This window comes from Tenrec ecaudatus, chromosome 7 (genome assembly GCF_050624435.1).
Source record: "Tenrec ecaudatus isolate mTenEca1 chromosome 7, mTenEca1.hap1, whole genome shotgun sequence".
NCBI lineage: Eukaryota > Metazoa > Chordata > Mammalia > Afrosoricida > Tenrecidae > Tenrec > Tenrec ecaudatus.
In genome coordinates this window covers 115,900,232-115,913,257 of record NC_134536.1, presented here as the reverse complement: position 1 = coordinate 115,913,257, position 13,026 = coordinate 115,900,232, and the positions used below count along the sequence as shown (strand labels likewise).

At 37.0% G+C, this 13,026-nt stretch overlaps 1 protein-coding gene across 1 annotated transcript in view; it reads left to right on the top strand.

The window, feature by feature from the left end:
* The window catches only part of HCRTR2 (hypocretin receptor 2), a 108,221-nt gene extending 98,992 nt beyond the window's left edge, over positions 1 to 9,229 (top strand). The window contains exons 6-8 of the mRNA XM_075554057.1: positions 13 to 134; positions 3,333 to 3,558; positions 9,175 to 9,229. Of these exons, the coding sequence (XP_075410172.1) occupies positions 13 to 134; positions 3,333 to 3,558; positions 9,175 to 9,229 (403 nt within the window). The remainder of the gene's footprint in view (positions 1 to 12; positions 135 to 3,332; positions 3,559 to 9,174) is intronic.
* The last annotated feature ends 3,797 nt before the right edge of the window (positions 9,230 to 13,026 follow it).

The following is a 13,026-nucleotide window of genomic DNA, read 5'->3' as shown; positions in this document are numbered from 1 at the left end:
CTTTTTCTACAGAGTATTTGGGATGTTTACCCACACTGAAGACAGAGAGACTGTATATGCCTGGTTTACATTTTCACACTGGCTTGTATATGCCAATAGTGCCGCCAACCCAATTATTTACAATTTTCTCAGTGGTGAGTTTTCCCTGTTTCTCTTTGTGTTAGTCTGGGTTGACTAGAGAAACAAATTCAGGGAGACTCATACATGTTTAGTAAGAACTGTATAACAAAGAAAATTTACATATTAAGAAACATCCTAGCCCAGTGCAGATCAAGTCGATAAGTCTGATATTATCCCGTATGTCTACGTCTAGTCTATAAATTCCTTTTAGACCCATGCAGCCAGGCAAGATGCCAAATGCAGGAAGATCATAGTCCAGTGGTGGAAAGTCTTACAGATCCAGTGGCAGTGGAAGCATCTCAGCACTGGCATGGGTCTGCACATGGCTCCTCCAGCCCCAGGGCTCTGGCTCCATCAGTATATCTCCATGTGACTTGTCAATAGGAATGTAAAGCAGAGAGAATGTATGTCCTGTATCCAGGGAGGAAGACAGGAGTTCCCAGAATCCTTATGAGAAGGTCATTCCCCCACAGAGGCCTCATGGGTTATGACAGGCTAGACTCCACCCCTCACTCAAGTTGACAGGAGATTATGTAACTTCCGCACTCATATATAAACCACAATTCTAACTAATGATAATGAATCAATGGCCAGAATTTTTGGAATAGTCAAATTATGTGAAAAGTTTAATAGCTACACAATGAGAAAAATCTGCCCTAATGGTCTTGATACTTTTTCCCTGTCTTATGATAGGTAATGCACACTGTCATAATTCATTAAAGGAAATTCTGGGGGTTTGTTGTTGTTTTCTATAAGACACAGAAGAAATGTTAAAGCAGAAAGAATGCAGAAAGTTGTTAGAAAAGAATAATATAGAACTTTGGTGTCATATTAAAATTTAAGATTTTCAGAAGTATCAAATAATTTCATCTAAAAACCACACCACTATTCCTGTATTGTTTCCTTAGCCAAACTCCATGTGTCACATAGTTAATAATTAAGTCTATCAAAAGGTTTTGCCCTGACCACAAAAAATAAGTAAATACATTTATTCCTAAGTAATAGCTAACTGATACACTTACATCTTTAATAGTCTAATTCTGTTTGTGGAATCAAGTGGTTATCAAAAGTTATTTACCTAATTACTGTGTCATTTATAAACAACTGTGGTTTTGATAGAAAACATTTTTTCTATTAGTTACATGATTATATTGTCCTTCAATCAAAACTGTGAGTTATTTCTTTTTCATTTCTATCTTCAAAAAGATAGAAATGTATTTATTTATAGGACAGATTCAGTTCTTGATGTTGTTGTTTACTTAATAAGTACGTGCATTTTCCCAGTGTCATCTTTGACTTTCTGGTTGAATCCATAAGAACAAAGACAGCCAACCAGTCCATTAGATTAAAAAACAAGCAAACAAAACACCCCACAGGCTTTTGTCTCCATTCTCCAGAGAGGCATGGGGCATACAGTGAAGTATTTGGTTTTTACAAATCACTCACTTCTCCTACATGGCTTCTCTACCCCACTGAACCCTGTTCTTGTGTGTCATTGAATCAATGCCAACTCAAAGTAAACCTGTAAGACAAGGCAGAAACATCACTAAAGGATTTTCTAGGATGTGATCTTCATAGAAGTAGATCGCCAGTACCCTTCTCCTAAGGAACTGGTGGGTTTTAATTCTGATCTTTTGGTTAGTAGCCAAGCTGTTAATCCCATGTTAATCTCCATTTCCTAACCGAAGCCTCCATAATAAGAAGCCATATTTGGTGTCAGAGAATTAGATGTTGCTCTTCTTGAATTAAGGGAGAAGAGGTAATAGACAGCTATGGTTCTGTAAGCCTGGGGAAGATGAAGCTGATTTGATTAAGGCAGGGTTCTCAACCTCCCTAATGCCATGACCCTTTAAGAGAGCTCCTCATGTGGTGACCCCCAGCCATAAAATTATTTTCGTTGCTACTTCATAACTGTCATTTTGCTACTGTTATGAATTGGGCGACCCCTGTGAAAAAGTCATTCAACCCCCAAAGGAGTTGCGATCCACAGATTGGGAACCGCTGGATTAAGGACATGTAAATCTTTAGATTGAGACAGTAAAATTTAGGGGAGAGAAGCCATGGAACCAGCAAAGCTCCCTTAGAGGAGTTAAGAATGAAGCAGAGAAGATGTATGGAAATTACACATTTAACGTTCATTTGGTCATTTAATTTCATCAATTTCTCAATAACCCAATGGGCTCACTGAGGCTCAGAGAGAAGAAATAATGATTCTCAATCCTGTCACACATCTTTGTAATGATGATTCTTCTGTTTTCTTTTTTTAAAAATCATTTTATTGAGAGCTCATACAACTCTTATCATAATCCATACATACATCAATCAATTGTGTAAAGGACATTTGTACATTCGTTGCCCTCATGACTCTTCTGTTTTCATAGATCTATAATCTCCCCTCAGTAATTAAAAGATGAGTTCCTTCTTCCGTGTCTATTTCTTTTTTTTCCAGCAAGAGTGTTTACTCTGCCAGATGGAGATTGCTAATATTTAGATATTTTTCTATACAATTTAATGTCATGTAGACATGTTCATGAACTGGTTGTGTCAGCAGAACATTTTCTTCTGCAGAGTGTAACACAGAAGTAATTTCTGCACAGTTGTCACTTGGCATGACAGGTTTCATTATTTCTGATATAACTAAATGCCTCTGTGAATCTATTAATGACCAAATATGTTATACCTGTAGATTTAAAGAACTTGGGTGACATCAATAGTTAATGATCTTGGCTGCCAACCAAATTGTTGACATTTTAAGTCTACCCAAAGACACAGTGGAAGAAAGAGTCCAGAGCTGTACTGATGCTTCAGCTCTTGACAGGTCGGCAGGGCCCAGTTCTTCTTCGACACAAGAGAGGCGGCCATGCGTCCAAGTCTACCCTAGGGCAATTGAGCTGATTTCATTGAGCTGGTTTTACACGTTTAAAATATGCTCATGTCCACAAATCTATGGTATTTGAACAAAAGAGAACAAAACAAACTCCGAGGGTCACAAAGGAAAATCAATCCTATTTTATGGAAATACTTCATTGTATCAAAGTTTACCATGCTTCCAATAAACTCAATTTCCTTTTCCTATTTCCCCCATCCTTACAAAATATTACACCTCATTGTTAGTTTGACTCAGGGAACAACTAAGTTGTACCCTCTACATGGTTTGTTGAAACCTATTTTACACATAACTCCTTTTCCTTTCTTTCTCTCTGGTTTGCCAGGAAAATTCCGAGAGGAATTTAAAGCTGCGTTTTCTTGCTGTTGCCTTGGAGTGCACCAGGGCCAGGAGGAGAGGCTCGCCCGGGGGCGCACGAGCACCGAGAGCCGCAAGTCCCTGACCACCCAGATCAGCAATTTTGATAATGTCTCAAAACTCTCAGAACAAGTTGTGCTTACCAGCATAAGCACACTCCCGGCAGTCAATGGAACAGGGCCACTTCACAACTGGTAGACTATTTCTTCATATGTCAAGGATAGCTGAGTAAAACCATTCTTTTTCTAAATTTCTGTAAACCCCAGTTTTTTTTTATCCCAATAAGTTAAACCTAATATTACTTTGTGGATCTAATTTTTTAAATCTGTTGTTCTTTGGAAATTAAAACAGAAAGGCAGTTTAAAATAATTTCACAACTTCTGATTTAAACATGTAAAAAAATTAACCTCCCATTTAACGTCTTTCAGTCAAGTTACCTTTTATTACAGTTCGTATGATTTAAGTACCAAGTTAATGTGTGAACATTTCTAAAGATTTTTTATAATCTCTTGTTACTTTAATCTCTCACATTCAATTTTATGACTAAAACTCACCAGAAGTTATCCAACAATTTTCTTTTATGCAGAAAAAGAAGTATAAAATATTTATTGCATTAACAACGGGCACATATTCATTGATATTTATAGTTTTGAAGAACACAAAAGGCTAAAGTTACAGTACGAGGGCTTGAAGAATATTTATATGTATAAATAGATTATTGCATTAAATAATTCAAAAGGTATGTCTCAAAAATATATAAAATAAGTACCAATGGATGCTATTTTTAATTAAATTTACCACTTGTTTACACAATTTTCTCAGCTTTATAATCTCCCCATTGCCAGCTTTCAGTTTTCACACATGACAAGTAAGGCTCTATTAAAATTAAAATGTTGAAGTAACTGCTGTTGTTGGGGGCCACAGGGCCACGTCCGATTCACAGTGACCCGATGCACAACAGAATGAAACACTGCCTGGCTCTATGACGTCCTGACAATTGTTCTTAATGTTCGAGCCTCTTGTTGTAGATATGATGTCAACTGCTTTCATCCAAGGCCTTCCTTTTGCTGCCCATCCAGTCCACTTTACCAAGCATGATTTCCAGCTTCAGGGACTGGTCTTTAGTGACAGCATGTCCAAAGCACATGAAAGGAAATCTTGCCCCTTTTGCTTCTAAGGAGCATTCTGGCTGTACTAAAAAGATGGATGTTTGTTCTTTTGGCAATCCATGGAATTTTCAATATTCTTCATCAACACCACAGTTCAAATGCATTGATTTTTGTTTGGTCTTTCTTATTCAGTATCCAACTTTCAAATGCATAGGAGGCAATTTACCCTACCGTGGTAGCTTGGGTCAGGTGCATCTTAGTTCTCAAATAACATCTTCACCTCTCAACATGTATAGAAGTCTTTTGGGGAAAGAATAAAAGGCATCGTTTGATCTCTTGACTGCAAGGATCTCATGAGCATTGATTGTAGATACCGGTAAGATAAAATTCTTGACAAGTTTGATCTTTTCTCCATTTACCACTATTGGTCCAGTTTTGAGGATTTTGGTCTTCTTTCCATTGAGTCCTAATCCATACTAACGGCTGCAATTCTTCACTTTCTTTCAGAAATGCTTTAAGTCCTACTCACTTTCAACAACAAGGTTGTCACATATCACAGGTTTTTAATAAGCCTTCCTCCAATCCTGGTGCCACATTATTTTTCATATAATCCACCTTTTCTAATTGCCTGCTTAGCATACAAATCGAGTAAATACCCTGACTCACACCTTTCTTGATTTTGAATCATATATTACTAGTCCCTTGTTTTTGTACAACTGCCTCTGGATCTGAGTACAGCTTCTCCATGACCATCATGAAGTATTCCAGAATTTCCATCCTTCTCAAGCCTACCCGTCTTTTATTATGATCCACCCAGTTGAATGCTTTAGCGTAGTCAATGGAGCATTAGTAAACATCTTTCCAGTATTCTCAGCTTTTAGCCTAGATCCATCTGACATCAGCAATATCTCTTGTTCCACACCTTGGATGGAATTCAGCTTGAACCTCTGGCAACACCCTGTCAATGTACTGTTGCAACAGTTGTTGGGTGATCCTCAGTATAATTTTACTGCTGTGTGATATCAATAATATTGTTCTATAACTTGAGCATCTGTTGGGCCACCTTTCTTTGGAATGAGTAAAAACATGCATCTCTTCTAGTCCGTTGCCCAAATAGTTGTTTTCCAAATTTCCTGGCAAAAAAGAGTGAAGCCCCACCACTGCCTCTCTGGTTGAAACATTTCACTTGGTAGTCTATCAATCTATGGAGACTTGCTTTTGCCTAATGCTTTCAGTGCAGCTTGGACTTCTTCCTTTGGTACCATTTGATCTTACTAAGATGCTACTTCTTGAAATGTTAGAATTCTGACCAGTTCTTTTTGGTACAATGACTCTGTGTATTCTTTCCATCAACTTTTGAGTCTTCATGCATCATTCAATATTTGGTCCATAGAATCCTTTAATCCTGCCACTTGAGGCTTGGATTTTCTCTTGAGTTCTTTGATTTTAGGATATTCTGAGTGTGGTCTTCCTTTTTTGCGTTCTAAAGTTAGGTCTTTGCACAGATCATTATAATATTTTACTTGGTCTTTTCTAGCAGCCCTTTGAAATTTTCTGTTCAGCTCCCTTTTTTTCCTCTGCAGCTACTTTTATTATTAAGAGCGAGGTCCAGGGCTTCTAATATCAATTCTGTTCTTTTCTTTCCTGTCTTTTGAAGGACGTTGTGTTTTCTTCATGTAAGATGTTTTTGAAGTCCTCCACAGCTCATCAGGTTTCCTGTCAGTACTGTTTAATGCATCAAATCTGTTCTTGGAATATGGGTGGAATGCACTCAAGGTCATATTGTGATTTTATTGGATTTGTTTTCATTCCCTTCAACTACAATTTGAACTTACATCTGAGCAATTGATGGTTTGTTCCACGCTTGGTCCCTGGCCTGGTTTTAGCTGCTGATACTGAGCTTCTCCATCATCTCTTCCCACAGATGTAGTCAGTTTGATTTCTTTGTGTTGCATCTGGAGAAGTCCATGAGTGCAGCTGCCTTTTGCGTTGTTGAAAAGTGTTATTTTTGATGAAGAAGTCATTGGTCTTGCAAAGTTATATCATACAATCTCCAACTTTGTTTCTGTCACCAAGACCATATTTTCCAATTACTGTTTATTCATCAATTCCCAACTTTGGCATTCCAATCTCCAATAATTAGTACATCTTGATTGCTTGTTTGATAAATTTCAGAGTAAAGTCTTCGGTGGAATTCTTCAATTTCTTCATCACTATATTATGGTTGGTGGTGCATATATTTAGTGAATTATATTTCTCTTAATTGGATTTCCTTATATGTAGATAGGTATTATCCTCTCACAGACAGCATTGCACTTTAAGACACAGCTTGAAATGCCCTTTTTGAAGATGAATGCAACATCACCCCTCTGGATTGTCATTCCTCACATATAACCATATGTTTTTCTGATTCAAAATGACCCATGCCAGTCTATTTTAGGCCACTAGCACTTGGAATATTGACCTGTATTTGTACCTTTTCATTTTTAATAACTTCAAATTTTCCTAGATTCACAAGTTCCAATTATTAATAGATGTTTTCAGGCATTTCTTCTCCTTTTGAGTCATGTCCCACTCGTAAATGTAGGTCCTGAGGTATTACTCCTCCATCTGTGTCATTGTGGTTGACCGTGCTTTGAGAAGGCAGCTCTTCCCCAGCCGTATTTTGAGTGCCTTCCGACTTGAGTTGCTCATCTTCTGGCACCATCTCTCAAAATGCTCTTGAGGGTTTCAGTAACTGCCAGTGTTTGGTTACTACCTGTAGGGTATTCAGTAGGTCATTCCTCTGAAGAAGGCAACCTAATCCTTCTTTATAGTGTCGACTTGTCTGGAAGCTCTACTGCAATGAGTTCCCTTTGGGTGACTGCTAGTATTTCAAATACCAGTGACATAGTTTCCGGCATCACAACAACACACCAGTCACCACACACTACAAGCTGACAGAGAAGTGGTGGTTGAAGTAACTACTGATACATGTTTTCCACCACTAAGGTAAGAGGTAAAGAAAGACTTCAACATTAAAGAACAAGACAAAATCACATTTTAAAAATATGTATATTTTTAACAAACAGAAATGACACAGTCTATCTTCCTGAATTAAATTAAGAATGTACATACAAATAAAAAGGAAGAGTGGACCACGGCATCACAGATGTGTCCCGCATTGGAGAGGGTAATGCAATGGAACCTTTTTGGGACACATTGACATTTATTTTAAAATTCACAAAATTTTTTTTAAATGCCTACCCAAAAGCACCCTCAGGACTAAGGGCTGAATCATTGTTAATAGGGAAATAGGATTTCAAAACAAATATTGTCTACTGAGGCAGACGGGTCCACCAGCTGAGAAGCGCTTCAAATATGCTCAAGGAATAGCTGGATGGAGATGAGCGAGAGTGAAGAGACCCATCCGTCTCCCTCACGGGACCACTGGTAGGAACGCTGCGTCCTAACACCTTCTCCTTGCAGTTATACGTTCGATGACAGCAAACTCTACCTGCGTCTGTTGCTGAGCACGAGGTTAAAAAATTGAGAGCCTTACTACTCCTTAACCCCATATAGAAAAGTAGGAATCTGTATAATTTGTACAACAGTAACATCTGGGATTTAAACACTAAATGTTTCAAATTTATAGCTCTAAAAATTAAAATTTATAATTAAAAATTAAACTTTAAAATAAGTGCTCCTGAAACGATGCTTATCCTCTCATAGTATAGCAGCGAGTGTTCTCATGTTATGAAAACAAAAGATTACAAGCACAACATTTAAGAGATTTTCCTAGAAGATAAAAATCAATATGTTGTCCCTCCCTCCATCCAGTGGCTCTCTCTCAGAGAAAAGTAATACATCCAAATATCATACATTTGGTTTTCATATCTTAACATTAAAGATTTTATCATTTTGTGCTTCTTTTTACTACTCAATTTAAAGCACAAACGAACTTCTCATTTGAGGTATGTTGAAGATATTTTGATATCACCAAAAGTCAGTCATTACTGAAAACAATATCATGAAAGAAAAATATTACAACTGTCCTTTTATCCCTATCTAGTTTAAGAGGCTCCTTTGTGTCTTATTTATGCCACATCAAAGAGCTGCGATTTTCAGATTGTAGTTAAGGAAGTTGGCTTTTCAAAGAATCTAAGAATAACTCCAAATAACATTGATACTATGCCTTAATAGCCAAGCAACATTTCAGAGTAAGACATAAATGATTTAGATCCTTATTTTTTCTAGTGTGTAGAGAGGGTAGAGTGCAGAGAGAATGTGCGGGAGAAAACAGTTGTTTGTAAGAGATATTGGTGGTAAGATTATCTGCTAAGGACAACATGAAAGTCAAAATTATTTTGCTCTCATCAGGTGGTTCCTGAACCACGGTATTAGCATCAGCATCACCTGGGAATTGATTAAGAATACAGATTTTCTTATCTAACACCTGCTGAACCAGAAATTCTTGGGGTGAAAAAACAAGTAATCTGAGTGTTACCAACCCAACTGGTGGTTCTGAGCATCCCAAAGTGCGAGAATCACTGTTCTGAATGACCAGGCTTACAGCCTTGGAAATACAAAGGGACAGTTCCACTCTGCCCTGTCGGGCCTCTGTGCGTGTGTGTGGGCTAAATGGCAGTGGGTGGAGTGGGTTCTAAATGAAACCACGTGGCACTGCTAGCCCGTGTGAAATAAAGCTCTTTCACTATGCAGGTATCTAAAACAAGGGCCGTCATCCTCACTACTGTCCACCTGGTTGAAGATCTGAAAGAGGAGGCTGGATAACACTGTTGAGTCTTATGTGTCATCTCATGTGAAGAGATGATCTTTTGTAAATCTATTGCCACTGTTCCATAAGTGCTATGTGAGAGAAAAAATACTGGTTCTAAAGCTTCTGTGTGCTTCATGGTTACCTGGATGACTTGAGTAGCAAACTAAAACATTCAAATCCCCAATTTTACTTACATTTACTAAAGTCTAAGTTTTGTGGAAGAGACATTTTCTAAGAACGATTGTTGTACAGCAGGGGAAACACAGACACATACACACAAGTAACCCTCCAATTAGTACTTCCTAGAAATGCTGGGAATGAAACAATGGCCCACACATACAGTTCTCCACCTGTGGATCCAGGAATCCCTAAAGAGGTCTGGGTGATGACCTTAATGGGACAAATGTTAAGGACGCAGGTGTTCCCTGCCAAGTTATGGAGCAAAGGGTCAACTGCTTACCTCATTGTGTGCTAAAGCCACAAATGAGATTTCTTGTAAGAGGAATGTGTTATGACTGTTTTATGTTGGACATTGAATATGTATGTCTCATTTTTCTGTACTCCAAGAATGTCAATGTCATTAAACTTTTGCAACTGATAGGAGTTAAGCATAACTTTATTGAATTTACACTTTACATCATTTGTGCATTTTGAATAACCCATGGAAATCTTAATATTGCAGTTCAGTCATGGCAGAAGAAGGCTCCTGCCATGGTTTTGAGGAGACTGAATTCTAAAATCAACATAGCTGGGAGGCCTTTTTGGACATTAAACAACTATTACAAAGTGTTGGTGATTTGTAAAAGTATCAAACAGAAAAGAGTTGAATTTAACTCTCCAAGTCAGTTGCTTTAATGAAATTGAGGGAAAATATGTATTTTAAAAATTGTCTGTTCTTGAACTCGAAATATCAGAATGACAAAAATCTTAAAGTTGCTGAATGGACCCAAATTTTGAGGAAGACTATTATAATTTTCATATTGCATGCTACTGAAATGTTTTGCACCCGGTATACATCATAATAACAATCTAATGCATTTCCAAATAAAGTGACCAGTTGTTAAAATGTAGAATGCTTTTCAATTCCAATTAATTTTACAACTGATGAATTTTATACTTATTACAAGTCACAAGGAAATTAAACACCATTAGGTTATGTGCAATTAGTCTCAAATTGCATGAGGCAGAATGATAGATTTTTTTTAAAAGAAACTAATATATAAACAGAGAAAATATCAGTTTTAGTCTGTTCTATTACCTCAATCACTGCAAAAGCTGAAGTGCAAAGGCGTGAAAACCCTGTTATTTCCCAAAGTTTGAAGGGGATTTTTTTCTACGGAACCATTGTTACTAATGACAGAGGGCAAGCTACCCCTCCAATTGCCACACACCTTAGTCTCTGAAATTTTCTTTATAAGCTCTGGATTTTGATTTTCTCTTAAGTTTCTCATGATATGTATTTATACCATTGTATTTCATGTGTATATCTTCATACTGTGTCACTTGTTTAACAACTATCTTATGTATGCCTGGTTGTGCTGTGTTTTATGACAAAAATTGTTTTTATCAACTTCAATGTGGTTACACATCTGTTATGAAAATATTTATTATGTAATTATAAGCAAAAATCATATTGAGAATTCTATTATCACATCCACATTGCCCTCTCTTATATGAAAAATCTCATTGTGGTATATTAGATATATTAGGTATTTATTCATAATATTTGTCAAACCTTTGCAGTGGAAGATTGAATTAAGTCCTCCGGTTTAGTGCTTAACGGTTACAACATTTTCCCAGGAAGTTATATAACCTGGACTAATCATGATATAAAAGGTTTTTTATGTTATTTGTGGAGTAGATATCATTTTACAAAAAGGTTAAGATTAATATGTTACTTTTTCATAAATGTCATGTAAAACCACATAGATATATTATTCCATTTTGGAGCTTTTATCTGATTCAAGAGAATTAAACTAATTTTAGCTGACAGATAATGATGACATGTTGATCTCTAATATCTTATCAGAATAAGAAGTAGGCATAAATGTGCATAATTAAGTAATTTCTATATATACAGTTTATATATTATATATGATAATATATAATAGTTAAAATATGTACAGTTTGGACTACCTTGAACTCCTAAAGGATTCTTAAGAATTAAAGAATCAAGTGCCAAGGATTTTAATAAAAATGCATTTTTATTCAGCATTGCTTACTCTAAACTTTATCAAAAATGTATCCCAAGTGATTGAGCAAGTTAAATATGTGTGACTTTTTCCAGCTTAATGTAGTTGGAGTATAGGATGGTTTTGCAAGAAAGCAATGAACCTCCCATTGTGCAATCTCAAGTATGAACGGGATCTCACTGTGGGGAAGGTTTGGCTCGGAGTCTCCAGTGGTCACCGATGAAGTACCAGTTTTTTTGATATCCCTCCTACTCGTTCAATGGCAACAAACCCACGACTCTCGATTCGATTCCAGCTCCTTGTGACCCTCTCTCCCTTCCTGAGGCTGTAAATCCTGATAGGAGCAGGGAACCTCGTGTTTTCCTCGTGGGATGGCTTAGCATTTGGACTTGGCAGGATTAGTCCAATGCTTTCTCCACAGTTTGACCAGATCTCTCCTATCCCAGAGTCATTCTGAAAACAAGCTCACAATAGCTTTAGAGACTTAACTCAGGCCAGGGAAGTAGGCTCTTTCTATTTTCTAAAGGGAACAACTGGTAAGTGTATCCTTTGAGAACAAGAAAGCATGGTGCGAGGTGCTGCTGAGTCATTTACAACACACAGCAACCCTGTGTACAACAGATTGAAACACTGTCTGGTCTTGGGCCATCTTCTTAATAGCTGTGTTTGAGCTCATAATGACATCTCTGGCATCGATTAAACTGGTTGACAATTTTTCTCTTCTTTCAACTGACACTCCTTGCCGAACATGGCGTCTTTCCCCAGCGACTGGCCCTTCCAAAGTACCTAAGAGGAAATCTCATCATCCTCCCTTGTAAACACATTCTCTCTGTTCTTCTTCCAAGACATAGTTGTTCATTCTTCTGGCAGCCCATGGTTTATTCAACACCATTATTGACAGGCAATAATTCTTCTTCAGTCTTTATTACTTATTGTCCAAATTTTCATGCGTGTGAGACATTGGGGATACTATAAGTTGGGTCAGGTACACCTTATTTCTCAAAGTGACATCGTTCAAGGGGGAACAAGTTACATTTTCATAAATATTCTTTCATTCCCCCCCCCAAGTTCAATGCATAAAAATGATGTTGACATTTGTGTTAAAGGCTCACTTTCCAAGTCTCAACTCAGGTTACTGCTTCAAACAGGAAGGGATCTGATTTTGAGACCCTTAAGACTCTGTGCTATCAGGTCAGTGGGGAGAGTTGTCTAAGAAAATGCCACTTTTTCCTCCTCCTGAAACAAAGCACCATTCCTTTGGAAAAAGACAGTTCCTGAGAAATAGTAGACAGATGAAACTCAATTCAAAAACATTACAACATAAAATCCCAGAAATCCTCCCAAAGCTTTTCTTTTTATGTAATATCCTTATTAGCTTCATAATGTTTGAAACAATATGCTAATTAAAAGGGAGGCTGATTAAAAGAGAATATTTGTGGGCAATATTTGTAGACCTGCTAAATTTTAACAGTGTGATAATATAAAACTTTATTTATTACATGTGTTATAGGAAAAATCTTTTTTCATAAACACATTATTGTTTATTTACTCAAACTTTATAAATTGCCACCCAATCAGTATTTTCTTTCTTTTTGTAAAAAA